Source organism: Lontra canadensis, unplaced genomic scaffold (genome assembly GCF_010015895.1).
Source record: "Lontra canadensis isolate GAN:19392208 unplaced genomic scaffold, GSC_riverotter_1.0 scaffold10, whole genome shotgun sequence".
NCBI lineage: Eukaryota > Metazoa > Chordata > Mammalia > Carnivora > Mustelidae > Lontra > Lontra canadensis.
Genome location: NW_022631004.1, coordinates 8,474,740 through 8,500,247, shown reverse-complemented (window position 1 = coordinate 8,500,247; position 25,508 = coordinate 8,474,740). Strand labels below are relative to the sequence as shown.

Sequence of the window (25,508 nt, the reverse complement as noted above, 5' to 3'; positions counted from 1 at the left end):
AAAATTTCCTTCTCTAAAAGTAAAACAAAGCACTAGCAGGAGACCACATGCTGAGTTTGCTCCTGATGAAAGCCATGCTATCTTAGGCTATCTTCCATTAGGGTTCAGAATTTAAGAGATAGAGGCAGTATCAGAACATGATTGTTCATGCTATCGAGAACAGTAATAACGTATCATTTAAAGGAATGTTTGCTTCCATAAAGGCAAGAGGAGCAAGGTTTGAATCAACGACAAGGAAAAGAACGCATGAATTAAACTTTTAGCTTTTGGCTCATAAGAGAACAGGAGGAGAAAGATATAGAAATACACGTAAACCCCATGTTAATGGGATGAAAGTATTTCCCAAAATGTAAGTTTTTATGGGAAAAATCCACATATTCCTAAATGCCAAGTGAAAGAACTGTATCTAGGACATCTATTCTTTATATGTTCAATAAAGGGACCATTTATCACAACCATGTAATAAAAACAGTACTGAAGCAAAGTCCAATGCAAGTATTCATTGTATAACTTAGAACCACCCTTCAGAGTCATATCGAAAACCTCTTCCTTGTTTTTTTTCTAAATTTATACAATACGCTATAAGCAAAAAGCAAAGTCAAGAGTTATTTTACAGTAAGTAAAGTATGTCTTCTTGCAGATCTTATAAGTTATACCAACTCAGAACTGCAGTGACATATTTCACTTCCAATATGAGTAAGAAAGCAAGACTGTCCACTTAGTAATTTTAGATGTGCTGAGTCTTTAAAAGCCCTCAACAGTTAAGGAAATGATTTATTTGTATTGAAAACCATGACTGACATATAATTAACCTACTCAAAAAAGGAAAAAGAGGGTGCAGAGCTTGTGGGTAACAGATTTGGGGTCCAATTTCATATTTCATAACCAATGAAGTTATTAATAAAAGCTAAGAAAAAAGACTAAGACCACAAGAAACAAATTTAAAACAATTCTAGTGAACCAGCTAAAGAAAAAATTAATCTAGCACTAGTCTGCTAAAGTAAATATAGTAACAGGCAGCAGAAAATAAACTTTTCCCAAATACCTACGACAGGCAATGCGGAAAGGGGGAGGGGAAACCCACAGACACTCCTTCACAATCAACACAAATATTTTCTAAAAGATTTTAAGAATTTTTTGTTTCTCTACTTCAAAAAAGCAGTGACATTTTACAAACATGGAAAGAGGTGGCACTAAATGACCATGTGGAAAACAAAAATAAAACAGTAAGCTGAAACGTGTTTAAATTTATCAACTGTGAATACTGACCTTTTCAACATTTTCTAAAGCCATGATTTTCAAAAAAGGAGGAAAAAACCAACTTACCTTGTTACGTTTTCTGGAATGTATTCTAGAACTGGATATCCATCACTTCTTCTAGATGACAGGTCGCCATGTGATTTCCATGACTCCACTAACGTATTAACAGGAGGAAAGGAACTCAGGTGTTGGAAAGATTGGTCTCTAGCCGATCGTGATAAAGATATTGTACCTTGAGCACCAATCCTGTAGTGAAAAGACTGTCCACCTGAATTCACACCAACAATAGCAGATGAAGGGATGCTGGCCTCTGGATAATAGCTCCCATCATCTGGTTCCTGTTTAATACCCATTGGGAATCCACTGCCTTCACAGTTACCATCAAAGCCGGGCACAGGTGGTCCTAAGATTCCTGATAGAGAATAATAGTCTTTATCATCCATAAAGGAAAAATATGAGCCATCCATAAACGGAAATGGGTTTACAGTTGGATTCCCTTTAAAAGACGTGCCTGAACATGAATGCTTTGTTGATTCTTGTTTTATTGGTACTGAGAACGGGGAATCAGAATTTATTTTGCTATTTCCTCCCAGACATGAGCTGCTAAAAGCTCCATCCGGCTCCGGTTTTATGTACTGGACAATGCTAAGCTGGCCAGCCACTCCGTTGGAGATGGCATTCTCGACTTCCTCACTCTTAGGAAAAGGGCCCTCTTGAGCACCTTTCTCCTGTGTGTCAGGACTAGGAGCCACATCCCGGGCTGCACTGGATCCAGCTGGGGCACCAGAAGCAGCGTAGCTGAAGGCATTGTTTACCGGGCTACAGGTAGATCCCACGGTGCTAGCAGTTGGACTGGAAAGCGTGGATCTGTTATTTGTGTTGGAAGGGCTGGAAACGGAGCACCTTGAATTGTTGATGGTTGCAGGGCTAGACACAGAGGATCGCAGAATGACATTATTAGGACTGGAGACCGGAGATTTTACGCTGCAATGACTCGGAGGGCTGGATATTGGGGATTTCATGCTGCTTAATGGACTTGAGAGAGGAGAGCCCACATTGCTGGCGTGTGCTGGGCTGTGCGACCTGGAGCCTCGATTTTCAACATTAGGGGAGCATGTCAAAGGAGTCCCCTGGGTGATAGGGCTGTGCACTGTGAAACTGCCAAAGCTGGCAGAGGTGGAGGACACAGAGCTGATTCCAGCAGGGCTGCAGACTGAAGAGGTCATGTTCAGAGGGCTGCAAACAGATGGGCTCTTCTCATGACATATGATAGGGCTTTTAACAATGGCACGCATGACCCCACCATTCACAGAGCTCCCAGAGTCAGGCATGAAGGATCTCAAGGGCCTGTTCACACTGCCTAGAGTGGAAGAATGATGGCCATTTTCTTTGTAAAATTTCACCAGCTGTTCAACATTTTGATAAATCTTTGCTGGACTCACGCTTCCTTGTTGGTTCTGCTGATCATAGGTGTAGTCGGCATCTCTTACGGAATCCATGTATAAACCCATGGACTCAGCCACAGTTGCTGAAAGTTCCTTAGACTCCAGCTCAGTTTTAATATCAGATGTTAAAATCCCAGACCGATTATTGTCTTGCTGAAGGCAAGGGAGTAGTTCATGTTTTTCTTTGCTGCTTCCTTGAGTACTGTTGTTTGGAATAGCACCGGAAACACAGCTTACGTTGACAATCTCCATGTAGTTATTCTCATCGGTCCTCTCTGGAGGTCCCAGGGAAGAATGTTCCACAGCCTGAGAAACTTGACCCCACCGTCTTTCCATATCTAGACCTTCAGGCAGACTGTGGTAGCCTTTGGTCTCCATAGCTAACAAATAAATTTATATTAAAAAATTGAATTAGAGTCATTTATAGCAATATTACTCTAGAAGACATTCCAAAATTCCATTTACTAAGCTATATGTACATATTCTACTTGTCATAAGCAATACTTCTAATTATATTAAAATTGTTACCTTTTTGGTACTCTTATTAACAGTCCTGACTATGACTTGTCCAGAAGCTAGACTATAAGCAGCAATCACATAAAATTATTTTGCATCTAAATAAAAGTAACATGTTGCTATAATACAGCCTTTAGATTTGCACAAAATATCTACAAATATTAACTTATTTAATATTCAGAGTAATCCTGGACTGATGAGGCAGGCAAGGAGGAAAGGAAGGGCTTAGTGATATGGGTGACTTGCCCAAGGTCAAAGAAGTGATATGTAATGTAGTTGGGTTTAAACTAAATCTTCTGACTCCAAAACCTTTGGAGTTTTTCAAGCATATGGAAGCTGTTTTCCATATCTAACACATAGTTTTATTAAAAACAATACAGAAATACAACCAATGTTACCTTTTCTCAATATGAAATTAAAGTTATCAAGTGAATTATCACAAGAAAAGTAACTTAAGAATTATTTCTTTAAAAAATAAGATTTTCTTAAAATGGATTAGTGATGAGGATAAAATAATGTCAGTACTGAAAAATAAAGATTCATGTATCCTGATTAATTAAGATGGTCCACAGCTCCATAGAGAGGCAGTATAACAACTCGGGAATGTCAGCACTAGATGCTCCGTATTTCGATGCTGGCAGGGACTTTGACATGCATCCTTACTTAGTAGTACCTCCACTATAAAGACTTCCAGCAGAGACAGTTTTCTTTTCAACAGTAAATAGAGGAAGTCTGAGATGAGTCTTGACAATTTATGTGTTCATTCATTCAACAAATATTTACCAAGTGTGTGCTACATCCTGGGCCTACAACCAGTCACTGAATCTATAGTGATAAACAAAACAGGCACAGTCCTTATCCTCAGGGAGCCCACAGGTTTTTTCTTAGATACACAACCATATCCACTGGCTCTCTATGTAAATTTATTTCATAGACAAAATAATTATAATAGGTTATATTTACATAATCCTACACACTATATAATTCGATGCCACATTATAAGCCTCTTATTTACCCTAATAGGCCTATAAGATTCATTTAAGTATTATCCAAATAATATGTTGGGGAAACTGAGGCACAGGCCAATAGCTATGTGGCAGAGGTGGAATTTGATCCCAGGTCTCTTTCTACACCAGGGTATCTCTGCCTCGGCACTACTGACATTTTGGGCCTGATAATTCTTTGTGGTGAAGGTCTGTCCTATGCACTGTAAGATGTTTAGCAATATCCCTGACACCTATCCACTAGATGCAAGCAGTACTCCCTATATCCGGCTGTGACAAACAAAATGTCTTCAGACATTGCCAAATGCCCCCTGCTTTGAGAATCACCACTCTAAAGAAACATATCTTAAAGAAAATTAATGCATTCTTAGTAAAAAGGTCATTTTTACATTTTTACATTATAATATACAAAACTGCTAAAATCATTATGTACGCATTTTTCAAATCCTTTCAGGTGTGTCAACAATCCATGACCCAAATAAAAGTCTGAAGCAGTTTCTGCAGTTCTGTACACCAATATTACTTTAGGCCTCTCATCCTTTTCCCCCTTGGCCACTCACTACCCCCATCTTCCCTAGCTTTCCCTCAGGAAAAGAGACTAGGAAGTCCTTCTGCTACAGAACTTATATTAATTAACACAGAAAAATAATAGAATGGCTCTACTAAATAAACTGGCAATAGATATCACAAGGCTCTATAATGACATGTAATGCCTAAATTTTCTAACTATTGTAATTATCTCTTACTTCATTGTATTCTACACTACATATTGAGTTCTCAGGAGGCAGAAACTTTGTCAATTTCAACACTGCCCCCAAGCAGATCACCCAGTACAAATTAAAAGATGTTAACTCTTATAATACTCAATTTTTGAACACTAAAATCTAGCATATAACCTTTTATTTAAAGAACATTATTCTATAAATTCCTAATCACAAGTCAATCACAAAGCAGAGGAAAATAAATCAAATTACAACAGTTGAGGTGTTTATCTGATAATTCTAGCCAAAAAATTTAGTGTGGATAAAAAACAAGTTGAAATACACACACACACACACACACACACACACACACACTCGTCATGAAATGGGACTTAAACTGCTAATACTGACCTCTTCTACACTGGAAAACCATTTACCTGTAACCATAATATTCTGTGCTTCTATTTCTACCTAAGAATACTCTGTCCTCCCCATACTAAACTTGAATTGATACACATCTAAGGTATAGATGTTTCAGGTCCAAATTCATTAAACAGCAGAAGAAACATGTCCATTCATCTTCAAAACTGAACATCTATTGTGTATCACCCCCTCCCCACCTCCTGCCCTGAACCCTGTCCATAAACCCACATTCCCTTTCTCGGTGAACCGTACCACTCTCTACCTTAATTCCAGCAGATCACCCTTGCCTGGGGACCCTTGCCAGAGGCTTCCAAAGTCTCCAGCCTCCACACCTTCCACCTACAGCTTCCTTCCTCATCTCCACTCCCCTCACCCCACCCAACCCTAAGCAACAGTCTGAAAGGAGAATCCTATCTCCAGATCCCTCTCCAAAAATCCATCTTCCAAACATTCTCTTGGAAAGGATGATCAGGAACTGCTTTTCTGAAGTTTCACAGTGTAAACCTGCATGCTGAATTCCTGAGAAGTTTTACAGTGCAGAAACCTGTTTCCTTTTTATTCCAGCGTCCTCTAAATAACTTGGCCACTGCTCCCTTTTTCTACAACACCTACTAATATTCTAAGGGATGCCTTTCACCACTCTGCTCTAAAGCAGGAGCCAAATCTCAGACTTGTGAGGGTACATGAAGATTCGAAGAGAATCTACATGGAAGAGAGCAGGCAAGTACAATCTTAAAGCACTCTACAAGGAAGCATCTTATCACTAACATCATGCAGCTGATCACAACTTTCCAAGTTTTATTTGGCTATCCTCGAACTCTTAACAGTAACATAAAACAGGCTGCATTTCACCACGTTATTGACAGGGCTATCATTAAAGAATTTGCAAAAGGCTTTGCTGAAATCTAAATTAGTTCTGTGTAAAGTATTGTCTTCATCTACCAACTTTAGACGCACCTCTCAACAGAGAAAATAAAAGTTGGCAACTGTCAAGCACAAAAGAATAGAGGACTTCTAACATCTGCATGGCTTCCAACGCAAACATTTTTAAAGATCAGAGTTCTTAAAAACTTAGGAGCATTAAAATATTTTGTGCTGAGTTCCCATTATTTTAATCAGTCTTCTCTGTAAACAAATAGATTAGGTTAGGCATTCATTTCCTATGTAGTCCAGGAAAAAGCCAGGTTGTCTTTTTGGAAGTGGCGTAATAACTATGGCTTAAGCAGAATTTCAGTTAACCTGAACTTACTAATAAATACTGAAAATACTAGTTGATGATTATACTCCTCATAGAACTTAATACCCAGTGGGTAAAGGGAAAGTTTTTGTTACTAAAGTATATGATGAAGCAGACACTTCATGTATACATATCTAGCTTATATAAAATCAGACTTGTCTCCCTTTCAGCAGAAACTATAACAGAGACTCTACTGGGACAAAGACAAAAACCATTATGAGCCTTTATTTTTCATGCAAATGGCCTCCCTCAAAACATAAAGGAAATTTCACAAAAGTAAGGAAAAGCGCTAATGAAAGTTCTACCTCAAGCCATTCATATACTCTTAAGCACTATTTTTGCAAAGGAAAAACCTGACTTTAAAATTTTATGTTTTACAGTCTATGTTAAATTGCGTTTTTCCTAAGGAAATAGTTTTTTTTTTTTCAGGAATATTAACAAAGATTCTTGTGAATTTGTATTTTGTCTGAAAACACTTTCACTTTTAATATCCCCAAAACATAGTCCCACTTAAAACATATCATTTTCTATAGTTATGTCACTGTAATAGAGCATCTTAAAGACAGAACCTTAACAATTTCACAATTTTCAGTGGTTGTATCGCTATGAAAGTTTGCTGTATGTGACCATTTTTCTGTCATACCTACTACAGAACTATTATTATGTTCTCCTCTTTTAGACACGAGGTAAATGATAGAAACCTGCCCAAGGTCACCTAAGAGAGCGGGAGAACCAGTTAGAACTGAGCACACCTGATTTCTATTCACTCACCTAATTCACTGAGCCACCTGATCCTTCCAAAATCCCCAAGCCAAACTATGTCTCCCTTAAAGGAAAAAGCTCCCCTTTATTTTTTTTTTTAAACTTCTATCCTCAGGTATTTCAATGCTAGCGTGCCTTGAGCTCAAACATAAAATTAAAACTTCACAGAACTTCACAGATGGAGAATGCTGTTAAAATTACTTTGTAAATATCATCAATAACAGCACCTATAGAAATGGCCATACAAATGTTAAAAAACAATTTAAGTGCATTAGAAATTCACCGCTTTCAAAAACTTGTCTGTTATCAAACAAAAGTTTTTCTAACTTCTAGGTTATAATAAAGTTAAAACTGATGGTGCCATAAACCATTCTGATTTAAACCTAGTTTTTTAAAATTCAGTAGGAAAAGCCATGCACCTAAATTCATTATAGTAGGGTACGGATGACACACACAAAAAAAACTTCATCCTTTCTCTCCTGCCTTTGGAATTCCAACTGATGCCACAGAAAGCGTTAGCCTCTCTCCAGAGTTTTATAAATACTAGGGAACGGGAAATGCACGAATTTCCAGAGCCCTCTTCATACAGGCTACATCAGGATCTGTATCTCCTTCAACTGCCCTTTTCCGCTACACCTCCAGCTAAGATTTGGGTGCTTCCGCAATTGATAGAGTTAAGAAATATTATTCAAACGTCCTTTAAAAATTGTAGAAGGAAAACGATCCGAAATTCATCCTTGGGGAGAGGAAGGGAGGTAGACCTCCCACTGCCAAAGGCGGTTGAAAGCTGCTCGTTAGAGGGCATTTATCCAAAGTGGCCAAACTTTCCCAAAATAGTCCTCTGGCGGCCAAAGGGGGTAAAAAGTGGAAAACCAAAACAAAACAACAAGCACACAGCACCATACTGACTGTGCCTCCGGATTACGCAGACACTTCTCCCTGCAAAGTGCACGCTCCCGCGCCGCGGCCGCAAGCCGAGTCCGGCAAGCGGCGCCCCGCGGCGCACCCCTACACACCTGCCTCGGCCGGGGTCCGTCTCTCGGCGTCTACCTGTTGCAGCGCTCGCCAACGCCACGACACCCCTGCTGCGGAGCCCCCCTAAATCCAACCACATCCAGGCCAGCGAGTGCCGCTCTCCCCGCAGCGAGAGAGCCCGAGGCAGCAACGCTCTTGCACCCAGGTGACTGCTCGGGCTTCCTCCGAGCAGCCTGAAGTTGGCTTGCGTCTCCCCGGTCCAATGACACCCCGGGCGCGGAGGGGCGGAGAGGAGGGGGCAGGGCCAGGGCCAGGGCGGGCGAAGTGGGAACGGAGAGAGCGAGAGAGGGCGGGCGAAAGCCCGGAGGGGGAGTGGGCCAGCTCCAGGGCCGGGGTGGTCACATGTCCAGATAAAGTTCAGGTTGCTATCCCGCCCCCCTGAGCCCTTCCTATTGGCCCGGAGGGAAGCAAGGCTCCACGCTGCACAGGTCAGGCGGGCTTCTCATTGGACAATCCCGGCTGTCAGTCACCAGGAGGGCGACATGACTGATACAAAGTTGCTGCGACACAGCCTAGACTCGCAGCTCCCTTAAAGCCGCAGCCACGGCGGACGCTTGGGGTGCCAGGCAGCAGCTACGACACAGGGCACTAGACACTCTCCGCACGCTGCCCCCCGCCCCTCTCGCTCGACTGCCCCAAACTTGCTCGCGCCCACCTGACTCTCCTCCTGCCGACCTCAGGCTATCAGGAAAGAGGTGAAAAGTGTAGTGACGCGGAAGAAGTCGGTTTTTCCGAGATCCAGTCAAGGTGTTGTCCCTCATACTCTCCACCTGCAGCGCCAGGTGAGCGGCAGCCCTGGCCCAGGCACCGCCCACAGCGTCCGCGCACCGGGGAGGATTCCTAGTGGGCTTTACCCGACCCCCGAGGTTCCTCTCCCCGCCCCTTTCCTCCGTCTTGCGAGTTACCTCTCGGCAGAGCAGCCGCAGCGTCGCTGCCAGCGAAAGAGAGGATCACGTTCCCACTCGATTTGAATTTCCTTGTTTTAACAGTGCAGCCAAAGCCCTTTAAACGCAGCCTGTCTCCCACCCACCCCCCACCATCCCACAAAAAAAAAAAAAAAAAAAAAAAAAAGTGCCAGGGTCAAGAGCTGCGGCTCTCCTTTATGATTTTGTTGGTGCATTTATTAGTTTAGTATTGGATTTTTCCACTAGCTCAATTTGAAAGCTTACCATCGAGGATATTCACTTCTTTATGATGGGTGGGAGGGAGTGCCCATAATTGGGAGAAATACACAGGAGGGGAAAGGAATCAAAGTGTTTTCTAAGGATCGAGTGTCTGCAAGACACTCCAACCGCCCCCTCCTCGACTCTCCTCTCGCCCACCCAAACGCTGTAGTTACTAAGCAAAAGGAAGGGCTTCTTAACTTTGATTTCTAAGGACTTTGAGGCTCCGCGTCTGAGGCTCCGTTTTGGGCTCCCGGTTGGCCCGGAGTCAGCACTAGTGACGTACACACTTAAATCTGGTCCCCCAGCCCTCGGCGACCCGCAGCCCGGTGGTGGCAGCTGTGCAGCCTCCCGCCTCACCCTGGCCTCGCACCCGCCAAAATCGGAGGGGGGGGGGTTCACCCTGTTTGTGCCCAAAGGCCCCCTCCTCTCTTTACAGTAATTGAGCTTCGGGATTCCAGACCCCGAACCCAGGAAGACTCGAATTCGCCGCCGCTCCAGGTAGGGGAACTCCCTGGCGGCGGGGGCGACTTCGGTGCTCAGTAGTCCCCTGCGCAGAGAGGCCCCCAGGACCCCGCAGCCGGGAGTCATCGCCAAGTGTCCCAACTTTCCCGCGGGGCCCGCCGTCACGCGCGCTGTCCGGGCCAGGCGAGCAGTCTGGCATCGATCGCATCGGGCCGAGCGCAGGCGGCAGGCAGGAGCGAGGGGAGTCCGGGACCTAGCTAGCGCCGGGGCAGGCGAGGAGGCGGCGGCTCAGCCTGCGCTGACAAATTATTCATTATTAAAGGAATGGACGTGTGTCTTTTACTAAGTTTTTACCTCTTTTACGGAGGGCCGGTCTTGCCCTGGATCTCAGCTTCTTGTAAAATCTAGGTTAGATTTTGCAGGGACAGCCGCTGCGATCGCTCGCCTGCCGCCCAGCACCCCTGCCCGGAGGCGGCCCGGCGGGCACCTGGTCTCGTGCCCACAGCCCACCTCGGTTCGCCCACTCGCGCCCTCTACGCGGACCATGCCTTCCCCAGGGCCCCCTCTGCGATCCCCGGACCCCCTCCCGCCGCTGTCAGCGCAAAGTGACTGTCGCTGCACTCACCTTTTCTAGGACATGGTGGGGAAGCTGGGGCGCGGGGCGGGGGGTGAGGGGGTGGGTGGGGTGAGGGCAGCGAGACTCCCGCCGCCGCCGCCGCTGCCGCCGCCACCAGCAAGTCCAATATTACCAGATCGGCGGTAAGGATGGAGAGGATGATAATCCCGGCAGTCGCCCTACTGACGGTGGGTAGAGCTATAGACCAGTAGTGTTGTTACCCCGCAGGAGGAGGCGAGGCGGCGGCGCCAAACCGCGCAGAAGGGGACGCGGGCACCCGCTCGCCCCCAGCAGCAGCGGCCCTGCCTCAAGCGGGCCCCTTTCCCGGGGCTGCTGGTCTCCCCGGCGTTGACGGCGGCAGCCTTGGAAGCCGGGAAGTAACGGCGGGATGATTCCGCGCCTGAGCCCCGCAGCGCGGCTCTCCGCGCCCCCTCTTCGGGCCTGGGGTGGCCGGTGACAGCTCGGGCGGCGGAGCGTGTGTGTCTGTGTGTATGTGAGGGGGCGGCCGCAGGGGGAGCCCGCGGCGCCGCGGCCCCCTCCCCGGGTCACACCCTCAGCCGCTGGAGGAGGCTGCAAAGCGTCCAGCCACCGGCTGGTGGGAAATCGGGATGGGGACGCCAGTGGCTGGTTGCCCTCTCACCCTGGTCCCTGGCAGCAGAGAGGCGGAGGGAAAAACCGAACCCCCGATGCACGTAACCCTCCCTCCACCACTTCCCACGTCCTCCCAAAGTCTGGGCCTGAGCTCGCGCCCTGGCCTCAGGTGCAGTCCCCACCCGCGGGGGGCGGGAGGGGGCACGGGTTGGGGACCACGCGCGGGGGGCGGGAGTGAAAAGTTTCTTTTCCTGCTCCCTCGCCGCCCACCCAGTGAGGCTGCTCTTCTCCCCCTCTCGAGCTTCGCGGCGCCTTTGCCCCACCCCCACCGTAGCGGGGGGGGGGGGCGCTGAGGAAGGACGGGTGGCTGCGCGTGGGGGCGTGTGGGGAGACTGGTGAGGAGCGGCGGCCGCGACAGGTCCCCTAGCTCTGATAGCGCCTGAGATGCGGGCGGTGGTGCCGCGGTGGAGCAAGCTGAGGAAGGGGCGCAGCGCCAGGACCCCTCCCCCCAAGCTCGGCGAGCGCTGCGCGCCCCCGCGCCGCCCCGCGCGCCCCCGCGCCCTCGCACCAGCCGGGGCAGACACCTACGCAGACGCGAAAGTGAAAGGGGGGCGACCGGGCGGTGAAGGCCGGCGCACCGCGAGGGGCAGAAGATGAAGCTGTGACCAGCGATCCCGGGATTCTCCCGTTCCCTCTGCCCTGCGGAGCTGTCTGCCGAATCCGGGCTCCGAAGCCTCCCCGAAGTCCCACGTCCGCCCCTCTGCCACACAGATTACCCCCATCAGGGGATGTGTGTGTGTGTGTGTGTGTGTGTGTGTGTGCGCGCGCGCGCGCGCGGGTTCACGCTCACTCACGTGTGTGAGATATACGTTCAGCCCCACTCTTCCACCGCACCGTTACAGTTAACCTTGGTGTTATTGGGGGGAGAGTCACTACCCCTTACACGCTTCCCAGCTTGTGCTCTATGATTCAGTTTTTTAAACCCCGCGAACTAACAACCCTAACAACACACCCCCTTTCCAGTTTAGCACTTCTTTTCGTACCGGATCTATTGACCACCATCCTAACCGCCCCGCCCCCCCCCTTTCAGAGTTCTTTCCCATTTTCTTCCTAAATAGCTGTGAAAGTTGCTAATCTCTTCCCACACAAAACCCTGTTAAACTCGGAGCTGCCCTGTTGAAACAATCACTGCCTTTCTTCAATCACATTCCCACTGTCCGAATATCAAGCTTCCCTTTGCGTCCATCACCCACACAGCGTTGGCACTACTCAGTTCTTAGATGGCTGAGGGTGGCATTTTGGCCTCTAATAAAACAACCTTTTGCCTCAGTTCCCTTATTTGTAGGTAATGTGAAGTTCTTAAGGTATTATGTTTTAAGCGAAATCAAGAAAAAAATAAATAATATATTTTCAAAATGAACATATTGATAATTAATTACAAGTGTCCTGACAGCAAAAACTGAATCTTGAAATGCATCAAAAATAAGATGGATTGACACTGGTGGGTTGATAAAATACACGGAAGAATGCATAGATATGTGATGAAGCATGTGTATATTGAAGTACAATATTAATGGTAGAACCTAGTTGGTGGGTATACAGGTGTTTGCTGTGAAATTTTCTCAACTTTTTGGTATACTTGAAATTTTTCATTATGAAATGTTAGAAAAAACTCTTATTTAAGGAAACCTATATTATGTAAATTCTGTTTACAAAATTAATAAATTAGGTATCGATTATCTTTCCCCCTTTAAAAATGATTTACCATAAACATTCTTTACCTAAAACTCTACCATGATTTTAACCAATAATTTCCATTACAGACAACTTGTCAAGGATCAGACAGGTGCAAAGATGGTGCAAAGATTTCTTCCTGTGTTTTTTCTTGTCCATTCTCAGATTTTTATCTTCCCTGCCTTAAAAACCGTTTGATATTGTAAAATTAAGATTGAGTTTTTAAGTGTATATAAGTATTCTTTTAAAACTTTTTCACACCAAAATTGTTGGGGGTAGGGACTAGCATATGCCCATATATAGCAGCTTCTCTTATCCTTTGGAAAGGGTATTGGGGATCCTGCAATTATTAATAGTCAAATCTTTGGGGATATCTAAGTATTTAGCTATTTGCCCAAACATTTAACAAGTAAGTTTTCCTATTCTCTTTATTTTGTTGTGCCATCTGTAAGACAAGAAGTAGTCCTGTGCTACCCTAAGGGAGAACAGCTCCAGGATAAGGTCTGTGGCTCCCTCATCTGAAGAGAAGGTGACGTTTTGCTTGGAATCACCCCATAAGTGATGCCCCTGAGAGACTCCATCAAAGATGGGGATGCAGGGTTTTCTAGTTGTTTGGAATACTCTGTGCCAATGCTTGTTAATAAAGAGCCCTATCACCTTAAAAAAGTGTACACTTAATGTCATTATTTGCTTGTTTTTTAAGCTGTCTCAACAGTTTATTCTTTTCATCCTTTTAGATAAGCATATTTTCTCTTTGCAAAAGGATGAAAAAAAATTTTTTTTAAATAAAATTAAGAAAGGAAAAGAACAGGAAAAGAACTTCATCTCCAAATAGAGACAATTTGCAGCCGCCAAATAGTCTTAAATCTTGAAGCAGCAGCAATAGTTATCTCCCTCTTGAAAATAGATCACCCTCCGTTTACAGTCGCTATACCTTAGGACATCACCCTCCTTCATCCCATTAGTGTCAAACTCCCTGAGGTTTGCCACCATAAAATGCAAGACTCAGCGTTTGCAATTTACATGTGTGACATCACATCCTCTATTATATAACTTCAGATACAAAGCCTAATATCATCTAAGTTTGTGTTGGAAAAAAAGTCTCCCTTGCTCTTTATTTTAGCTTTAGCAGAGCCACCCTTTAGTTCCCGGATTCCAATCCCATTTCTTCAAAGAGCTGACTCTGGGGGAAGGAAAAAAGCATAGAGTTATTTAAGCCATGAAATCATTACTCACCCCCCCAAAAAATCTTCTCAATTTTGTTTTGAAATCTATTAAATACATCTCCTTTATATCTTTATAACTAACAAGAAAGTGAAGACCATTAGGTATCATATAAGTTAGTTGTATTCAATAATTTTTAAAAGTTAAAGGCTAAGCATTTGGTCATAGTTAACTTCATTAATAAGCCTAGCCATGCTGGCATTTTTTTCTTTCTAAAGAGCTAGGCTTTCTCCGCACCCGCCCCGCCACCACTGTCTCTTACCAGCTGTTGGAAAGAGTTGAGAAAGACAGAGTCAGAATGAGAGAGGAGGGGGGAATTGGAGAGAGAAGATAAATAGGGGAATAATAGAAGATAGAACTTTTTCTTTGTTTATTGCAAAACACACATGTTACAGTTTATAAACATTGCAAGCAAATAAGAAATTGTGGACCAGAAGATAAATACAAAACATATTAGGGTTTTTGTTAATATCCAAAATAGACCAAACTCAATTTTCTAGACTATTTGGAATATTTTTATTAGCTTTCATTTCTGTATTTGTTTTCCTGTTTAATCATCTATCTATCTTAATTTCATTTATAGTCATTTTAAATAAAAATACATAAACCTAATACATTTCTATGGCCAGATTTTGAGATGACAGAGCACCCAACAGCACATGCATCACAATTAGTATGCCATATTATTAGAAGCAAATCAGATTTCACTGTGCCTACACTGCTGTTCTAAATTTAGAAATAATGTACAGTAGTTGAAAAGGGGGAGAGGAACTTAGAGCAGTATATTTTAATAAAAATAAAGATATTTTCAATTTCTTGTCTTTTTCTCTCCTTTTTTTTCTTCGTTTAGTACAGGAAATTCATCACCTTTAAATAACTGTGCTAATCTTCCATAAATAAATTCATGGTTTGTTTGCACATTAGGACTATGCATTGGGGCTGTTTCTCTGATATTATGTGCAATAACAACCACAGAAAAGTGAAACAATCCAGTCGGTCAGGTGTGAGAAACATAAGAGTCTCTGTTGAACTTGATGAAAAACTCATTTAGGAATTCTCATTAGGACTTCACAGGAGCAGTTAGCTTTTCAGTAGTTGGCACTATATTTTTAGCAGCATTTTAACAGCTGTCAGTAACAACTAAGACAACATTTTGATCAACACTATTTTTTTATTCTAACAAAGATGATTGCAAAAAAACCCAAAATGCTTTAGGATTTTGATGTTTAGCTATGAAAATCACAATTAAAAATATATTTTTTGTGATATAAAATGTTAATACCTCAAGGGCAGGCAATAAGTTATCCATATGAAAATGAGGCCAAGTGGATTTTTTTAAATTTTAATTTTCTGATGCCTAGGTACATCCAATAAAGATTATTTTATTCTTAAAAGGTATATTCAATGTCAGAAATAGAAACGTCAGAATGAGAGAATGTGCAGTGTATCTTGTCATATATTTGCAAGTAGGTCAAGAATAGCCATATGGGCACCCAAAATGAATAAAATCTTTTCCCTAACATTAGAGTTTATAAAGGGAGGTTATCATATGTCAGATACATGACACTGGAAATAGCAGACAGAAAAATGTAAGACGCTTTATGGCGGATGTCATCTTTATTCCTAAAGATAGAGGTAAATTTGCTGTGGATATTGCATTACAAAGCAAATGAAAACTAAAATCTCTGCAAGTGTCAAATTTGCCTTTCACCCATAGTGTCCCCAAACTGAGTGATTTTTGTTCCAAGGCAAGTAGGAGTAATGGTATATTATTAAAGAAACCTACTGAATCATCTTACTCAGAGGTCATCTACTCATTTGGAGGACCTAATCCAAGTTTTGAGTTTGTCCCAACAAAGGCAGCTGAGTATTTCCCACTTCATCTAGCTGGCACAGTGGAGGAATTGATGCATTCTTATGTTAAATGATATTTTTATTATATTGCATTTTTTTTTTCTAACCCTTCTGGGGGCACTTATCTATTAGCTCTTTCAATATGAAGCATTTTTAATTGCTTGGTAAGACTTTTTTTCAACAGACTTAGGCACCTTTAGTAAAAACTGTGGTTAGATATCCATTCCTCTTTCCCAGCCTCAACTCCTGCCAGATGCAAATCTTTTGGTGTTGACAGTTTTTCACAGAGCATTATATGGTTTTCTTGGTGGATAAATTTTGGACATTAAATGTCCATGTGTAAAAATGAAACACATATAAACACTTTCTATATGGAAGGTATATGCCACATCAATTATTAATATTTAGACCACAATCTATTTTGAAGTACTTAGTGCCAATTATAGCTAGCCTTTAATATTTTATCAAAACAAGTAGACATGTTTCCATTTAAACTAGTTCATTTCTTAAAAAAAAAAAAAGCCTTTGGATGGCCTTTGCCATGCATATAGTAGAACCATGTCCTGTAAGTAGAAGTTAAATAGACTTATGATGCCTCTGTACAATGACAGTGGGAATTGCTTTGTTGTGTAAAGGACCAAATAAGCACCTCAAGTTTTCAGATTTTTCTAATACATTTATGAATATGACTTTTAATCTGTTGTTTGATACAATACAAAAACATGTATTTTTATAATAATTGTATATCTCAAAAAAGAAAAAAATTCCAGGAAAATTATTATTATAACTACATCATTTCAACATATACTACTCCCTCATTCATTTGTAAATTACTGTTTTTATTTCCAAATTGAGTATCACATGAACTGAAGTTTTTTTGAAAATATAATTAGTTCTTAAATTATCTTTATTTGTAAAATATATATATATGTGTATATATATATATATATATAAAATAATTCAATAAAAACTTCCAAGGAACAAAGCATAATATCATATGTACATATCTTTTTATTTACTTTAAGTTATTTCCATGGCACCATGAGATTATAATACTAAAATTCAACTACTAGTACATTAACAAACTATGGACTCAGGAGCTAAATCAAGATTATTAATCACGGCGAGTGTACTCACTGAGAAATTTAAACAAACACTAACTTCTGCAGATAATTCAAAAAGTTCAAGGTACAAGAAAGAGCCAATGTTCAATCTTCTTGAATAAAAAATCTAAGCAAAAATTTTTAGCTTGGAGCTATATTTCCCTACCCCTTTTCACAGAACCAGGAAATCAAACAGTACTGTAGAGCCAGCTTACATGGCTTAGAATTCTGACTTCATCACCTACTAACCTTATGACCCAGTACAAATTACTTAATCTTTCTAAATTTAGGTTTCCTTATTTGTAGAATGAGATTATTGATACCATAACAGGATATGTACTTAACATAGTACTTGGATCTAGTAAGTGCTCTCAAAAATGCTTAATATCCACCTCTGGAGGTTTGTCAAATCAAGATTGATTCTTTGGAGGATTAAAAATCTTGCTTCCAGTTCAAAGGATTTTTGAGGTCCCTTGAGAATCAGTGATTCGCCTTAAGCATTTCACACTTCAAGAATTCTCTTTCGTAAAACAGAGATTCTCAAATTTTAGTAAGTATCAGATTTACCTGGAAAGCATGTTAAAAGAGATTTCTAGCACCAACCCCAGGGTTTCTCATTCAGTAGGTTTGGTGTGGGGCCTGATAATTTGCCTTTCTAGTAAGTTCCCAGATTGTTGCTGCTGCTGCGGCTGCTGCTGCTGCTGCTGCGGCTGCTGCTGCTGCTGCTGCCCCTGATGTGGAAATTGATCTTTGAGAACCACTGCCCTACAGTATGGTGAATGAAACAACTGGCCCCAGACTGCTTATTTTGAGGAGCTTAAGTTATCACTGGAAGGCACTGCTGGGGTGAGGATAAGAAACAGGAAGCAGGGGATAGAAGAAAGGAAGTGTCAGTGATAAAAAGGAGTAGGGTAGAGGTGGGCCTTCATATCACATAATTATAGTAATAATGAGACCTCTAGTTCAATACACACCCCTTGGATTATATGCTGATTTTCCTAGACCTCTGGATTCCTCCCCTGAATCAGTATTTGAGAAGTACTTTATCACTTTCAGGCTCTTGAAGTACCTATTAGTTTATTATTGTATTATCTTAAGGCACTAACTAACTTTGGTTATTTGGAGGAGATGAGAATTGATAACGCAACTGCTTTAATTACCTTTGCACACAGTTCACTGTAGTCAAGTCCAGATCACCTATCTCTCTCTATCCTGAGTATATCACAAAGATTCATCTATTACTCGAGTCAGATTTTAATTGATTTCTTTTTTCAGCTTTCATCCTATCAGAAGGGAACATTAGACCCATTGGCTGTGATAAGGTTTTGGCAAAGCCGTAGTTGTCATTCTTAGTTTTTAACCCATTATCATAGGAGGAAATTTCTAATATTTTCTTCAGGAACCCACGCCTACTGTTTATACCTATAATAACTACATCACTTTGTTAAGAACTGATCTTGTTCATTGTAGGAAGTTGAAAAATAAAATTCGGTCAAGATAGATGAAATTCCCATACTTATAGAGTTGAACCTAAAGAACAATCAATTAAAGCCAACAGGAATAAAATAATGCTGTATTCCTAGTGTTACTTAAATCAAGCTTGACCTGGAATGAGTAAGATAAAAAGGGGGAATAGAATATGCACTTGTGAGAAAACTTGGTGTTATAGTTAGCAGTGGACTCCAACTGGAGCATTATGTCATTCATAGGTTGTGAAAAAAATTCAGAAAGAAAACCCAATGTTGTTAGCAGTTTTTGAAAGTAAGATATACATGAAAAAATTAAAGTGATTTGATTTCCTTAACTTGGTAGATAGTGACATCATACAAAACTATTAATAACAAATTAGGTAACCCATTGAGTTCATTTTATTTTTTGCTACTGTAAAAATCACTTTGAGTTTTTGACCGCTTCTTTTTAATGTTGCTATATTAATATTTAATTATCATATTATAAAGCATAACATATTTCATAAGTTTATAAATGTTTCATAAAGTATTTCAAGCATACCAAAAAATTAATCACAGGCTCCAAGGTAGTCACCACCTTTATATTATGAGGTGGGAACATTTTGTCATATTTGCTGCAGAAGTATTAAAAACCTGTGGGAGGAATACATTCCTATTTCCTGATAGGGGCTACTGTTGGAGGAGGAAGCCAAAAAATATAAAGGGTAAGCTTTCATCACCTGGGGGTTTCATTCCCACTGTTACAAACCCTGGGTATTGTACTTTCTTCCCAAGAGTTTAAGAGAGAATTAGTTCTTAATATATGCAAATATCTCTCAAAGTGGGGCTCTCCTAGATAATCCCAGCTCCTGGTTTCAGTTGAGGGAAGGGATTTAAAAGTCAAACTATTCTCTCTGAGATCCTCAAGAATGAAAATGACTTCAGGGCCATGAGAACTGCCCAGCTAGGAGACTATGGAACCTTGGAACAGAGCAATTCAAATTCAGTTCATTTCAATGCTACTGCTTATGGGTCCCTTTCTAATCATCTTTTTCTTAGCCCAATTAATTCTAGTCACCTTTTTCTCAATGAAATGCAGGATTCATATAAACCACTGCTTGTTGATTTAAGTTATTACCAGAACTATTCTGATTGGTTGGCCTATGTTGTATGAATTGCTAAATATTTTGACTCTAATCCTAGAGAAAAGTGTTCAGTCCAAATTGGACAGATATCTTAGTTTGTTTGGGTTTCTAAAACAAAATACTACAGACTGTGTGGTTTATAAACAGCAGAAATTTATATCTCACAGTTCTGGAGGCTGGAAATTCAAGATCAGGGTGCTAAAATGGTCGTGTGGACCCACTTCTGGGTCACAGGCTTCTTGTTTTATCCTCACATGGTGGAAGATGCCAAGGCACCTCTTTTATAAGGGTAGTATTTCCATTCATGAGGGCTCTGCCCTTATATCCTAATCACTTCCCAAAGGTCCACTTCCTAACATCAACACCTTGGGGATTAGGATTTTAACATATAAATTTTAGAGTGACACAAACATTCAGACCACAGAAAAGGGCTTGGAATTCAGTGACTTTAAGGAGTATTCAGCTCATTTTATTTGGCAATATGTTGCCCTTTAAGCTAAGAATAATCTTCAAATACTTCTTTTATATTCTGATGTATTAGTCAGGTATAGATGAAGCTCCTATACAAAGATACCCCCAAATGGGCGGCTCAAATAGAAAAGAAGTTTAATTCTATCTCACATAAAATCAAGAAAAATGAACTTTGTTCAGGGTAGATAGGTGGTTTTGCTTAAAGAGGTCTTAGGAACCCCTGTAGGGGAGTAAATACTACCACCCCAAAATATGTCTCTTTAGCATATTGATTATTTTAACCTGGTTATTTTTAAGAAACTCTGAAAACCAAAAAGAAGTTATCCTTTTGTAGAAGACATTTACATGTATAAGGGAAATCTCCATTTGTAAAAGTGTCTCCCTTGTTATACCAAGATAACTCTAAAATCTCTAGAAACTGTTATCGATGGAGAAGACATGAATTAAAAATCCACTTAACAACATTACACTTCTTTACCGTGCTTTTCCTGGTACCTCCCATAACTGACTCTCCACCCCCAACATCTTTTGTCTTTAGTTGGAGCTATTTACAGTATGGCTCTGGCCATTTTGGATACTTAGTTTTCCTAGATCTCTCCCGTGTATATAGGAAATATACATCTTATTAAACTTTTGTTTGATTTTTTTCCTGTCAATCTGTCTCATGTCAATTTAATTCAGACTAGCCAGGGAAAACTTGAAAGGTAAAAAAATGTTTTCTCCCCAACAGCCCCATTCCATAGAATGTTGTTCTCATCCGTATGGTGAAAGCTGTATCACCAGCATCATATCCACTGTTTTTTTTTTTTAATTAAAAAACAAAAGTTTTGACCAAGTCGTTTGTACGTATCACTTCTGCTTACATCCCAATAACCAGAGCAATTTTAAAGAGAGGTTGATTGTTCATATGCTCTCCCAAAGCTGGAGTTCTACTGCTAAAAGGAAGAAGGGGAGAATTAAGTACATGGAACAATCAACGGTCTTTGTCACATGATGACCAACTCCAATGAGCAGAGAAGAAAATGAAACAGACTTAAGCTGTGGCACAAAGATCTAAAGTTATAACTGAGGGTATAAACAATGATGGTTGGAAGGGCAGGTGAGGTCCGGGGCCAGAATGTAGATGCTGGGATTGGGATTTACACTCTTATAATCAAAGGGGCCATCTTTTACAATATACCTAGACAGTGGAATCAGTGATAACTAAATATTCTAGTGAAGGTGAGCTAATCTTTCACTCAGCCACATGGTAAGTTTACAGAACAAGTTATTTTCAATTAATGATTTTTTTTAAATGAGAAGAAACATCCAATACAGACCAATCTCAAAAAAAAAAAATCATTGAAGCATAACAAGAATTTTAGCTATTTGAGATAAATCAGCAGTGTTTGAAATGCAAGTAATACTATTCTATAGAGAGCCAAAAAAGCTCAGACTTTAACCTGCACCTGACACAGAGAGAGCAAGTATGTTCTCCTAAGTGTGTATGTTAGCACAGAGGGAATATGCAGGAGATTACAACCTCCTTTAGCATGCCTGCCAGAACACCATGACACAAGGTTAAAAGCAGGTCCGATGTTCAGTTGGTCAGTACTGGACAACTGGACTTCTTGCTTACATTACAGCCTTTGGCCCTGCTGATTAACTGATATGCATGCCTGCTGATTAACTGATTATCATGCCTGATCAGTGCTGCCCTACAAGTCATTAAATATTAACATTACCCCTGCTTTCAGGGTCTATTCAAAATTTTTTTGAGAGATGATTAGACTGCAAAAGGCCAAGGAAGAAGATTCTTAAGGAAAAAGTAATAGTTTCTTCTCTAGTCTGCAAAAACTTTGCAACTAAGACAGATAAAATGGAGAAAAAAGAGACAACACCCAGGTTTATTTGTCAATCCATCTTTGAGATAGTAGTGTAGAGGGTCTGCAGAAAGGATACATTTTGCTAGTTTTGATTCATATGCTATTCATAATTTACTGGCCTTCCTGGAATTTTGATGAAGAATTCTAGATCTCCCTGGAGATTCCTTAAGAAATTAAAAATAGAGCTTCCCTATGACCCTGCAGTTGCACTATTGGGTATTTACCCCAAAGATACAGATATAGTGAAAAGAAGGGTCATCTGTACCCCAATGTTCATAGCAGCAATGACCACAGTCGCCAAACTGTGGAAAGAACCAAGATGCCCTTCAATGGATGAATGGATAAAGAAGATATGGTCCATATATACTGTGGAGTATTATGTCTCCTTCAGAAAGGATGAATACCCAACTTTTGTATCAACATGGACGGGACTGGAAGAGCTTATGCTAAGTGAAATAAGTCAAGCAGAGAGAGTCAATTATATGGTTTCACTTATTTGTGGAGCATAAGGAGGACATGGGGAGATGGAGAGAAGTGAGTTGGGGGATATTGGTTGGGGAGACAAACTGTGAGAGACTGTGAACTCTGAGAAACAAACTGAGGGTTTTGGAGGGGAGGGTGGGGAAGGCTGGGTGAGCCTAGTAGTGGGTATTATGGAGCGCTGGGTGTGGTGCATAAAAAAATGAATTCTGGAACACTGAAAAGAAATTTAAAAAAAAAGAAAAAAGAAAAAAAAAAAAAGAATTCTAGATTTCCCATACATTCCAGATGCCACATAACTATCTATTTACAGAGTATGAAGTGTTGAGACAGATTACAAAGGAAGTTGTGAACTTCCTACTCTAGAAAAATTTAGAAGTAGCATTTCCTCTGATCTGAAATGGCAAAGGCAGGGGTCTTTAAGCAGGGTGATGGATAAGGTATATATCAGTTTGTTTAGCCTTTTAAATAATTACTTTGCAAAGAGGAAATGAGATCAGGAAGAAAGGCCCTATATAGCCTGATGAATCAGTGGGTGATAAAGTACATTGGAACTTTGACATCCTTTTACATTTTCTTTTGAAAAGTTGCCTTTATGTCATAAACTAAACATCACTTAAAAGAGGAAATTCAGCAGGGTTTGTCTTTTAGAGTGGCAATAAAGTATAAAGGTTAAAACATAGACTGGAGCCAGATTGAGCTTGGGTTTAGATCCTAGCTTTGCCTCTGAATAGCTGTGTGACTCTGGGCCTCAGTTTCATCACCTACCAAATGAGATACTACAGCTTACCTCATAAGGTTGTTATGGGTATTAACAACTTGCAAACTGACTTACGTGTAGTAAACAACAATAACTATGATAATTTTCATACTAGTAATCCTAAACCATTTTCTCCCACCAATTACGCTAACCATATTCTTTCCTGCTCTCCATGCACTTGATATCTGATCTTATTGGATCACTTCTGCTCTTTTTGTATTTTCCTTACTGGGGTCATTAGATATTCAGGGCTACCTGCCTGGCTTCCTTACATTTACATTCAGGTAGACTTTCTTCAGATAGCTCAACCCTTCTGTCACAAAACATGCAACTCTCCCAATACAGTTCCACTCCTGATGTAGTACCCTCGTGTTCTACAGCATAAACTTGACCTCGACCTTTACATAATATTCATAGGGTCTTTTTGCTATGTGAAGTAAATTTCCTTAAATAGTGTAGAAGACATAATGCTATGGATCCTCCAGATTTGATCTCTCTCTCTCTCTCTCTCTCTTTTTATGAACACGCAGAAAGGCTACATACATCTCTCAGCCTCCCTTGCATTTAGGTTGGGTCCATATGACTGGGTTTATATCCTGATATATTGGTGGAAATGATGTGCTCCACTGGTCATAAGACCTCTTCAGTGATGATCTAACCTCTCACTTCCCTTACAATGAATGTCTGGGAGGTCCCAAGTTTCGGATGGCAGTATCATAGTATGGAAGGAGATTGGATCCCTGAGTCACCTCTTGGAGGAAATCTACCAAGGAGAGTTGCCTGAACTGTACTGGACTGTGATGTAAGTGACAAATCTTTATTGTATGCATTCCATGAAACTTGGGTTCATTGCCCTGATTAATTTAGATAGGATAGAATATAAGTCTATAGTGAGCATTATAGGAAGTTTGAATGTATTTATACTGGGATGTTTCCTATATTTAATATTACTGAATTCATTATGGAGTTTAGGTAGCAGAATATTGTAGAGAAAAGGATATAGACAATAGAATCCCTAGAACTAGACTTCAATTTTGTCTCAAACATTTATAACTTTGACTTTAATGTGTTCGTTCTCTGGAATTCAAATAATGCTTCCTTTCTAATAGTGTTATTGGGTAAGTCAACTAAAACCTATTAGGTAACTATCTTCCATCCTTATACCTTTCCAATATTCCAGTATTTCCAATCCAGTGTCTAATTTCTGTAATTCTCCCTTCTAAACTGCTTTTCATAAGCTGTACTTTATAACAGCACTGGACTAAAATCTTGACAATAAAAGGTAGTAATTTGGTCTGGAGAAAGTATCCATATCTTTAATTTGTGCCCAAATAAAAGAAAATCATTACAAAATTTTATGTGTTGAAAATAGTACTTAGTAGAGAACGATTTTCTCTTTATTTAGTGCATTATTCAGAAAGCTCCCAACTTAGAAAGCCTATGCCATGCACCATAGCACAATTTTGAAAATATTGTATTTAATTAAAATGGGAATTTCTGAAATGATTACTATAGAATTCATCTTTCCATACCTCACATAAAATTTTTGACCCATGCAATATTTATGAGTTAATTTTCCTTCTCCCCATCTCATCTTAACAATCAGAAGAATAGCCTTCATTTCAAATTGCTGAGGGTGGTCCATTGGAGAATGTGCACCAGCAAAGATAGAGACAAATAGTGACCACCTATTTTTCAACCTCACTGTTTACACACACACAAAGCCATTTGCACAGACAATATAAACACAGACTTCAAAGGCACACCTGCAAGAGCTGCCTTATTACATGTTTAATATTTAAACAAATTGTTTAGAATTTATGACATATACTTGCCAGCTTTTTAAATTAAAAAACAAGCTAATACATAACTTATTAAATTAAATGATAAATAAGACAATATTGTACATTAGGCATACAAGAAAAGAGTTAACAATTCAATAGGTATTATATTAGTTTATACACCTTGACCCTACATTCCACAGTAATGTCTTTAAAAGATCAATATTGCAACAAACTAAGCTCTCTGTGGCACAGGTTCCTTTTTATAACATTTGCAAACTTCCTTTCAATTATCAAATAGATGTGCCTGAAAATTGATGGAGTAGCTATGTGCCCTCTCCATCTTCTTTACCTTCACCGACTCTTTTCTTCTCTCTTTCTCTTTTCTTTCTTCTTCTTTTTTTAACCATTCCAACCTCTAATTT

At 40.8% G+C, this 25,508-nt stretch overlaps 1 protein-coding gene across 1 annotated transcript in view; it reads right to left on the bottom strand.

Moving 5' to 3' along the window:
- Window positions 1-9,293, bottom strand: part of NR3C2 (nuclear receptor subfamily 3 group C member 2) — a 330,198-nt gene extending 320,905 nt beyond the window's left edge. Inside the window, exons 1-2 of the mRNA XM_032855551.1 lie at window positions 9,039-9,293; window positions 1,327-3,085 (exon numbers count right to left, since the gene is read on the bottom strand). Of these exons, the coding sequence (XP_032711442.1) occupies window positions 1,327-3,085; window positions 9,039-9,144 (1,865 nt within the window). The 5' untranslated portion in view covers window positions 9,145-9,293. The remainder of the gene's footprint in view (window positions 1-1,326; window positions 3,086-9,038) is intronic.
- Window positions 9,294-25,508: the final 16,215 nt, after the last annotated feature.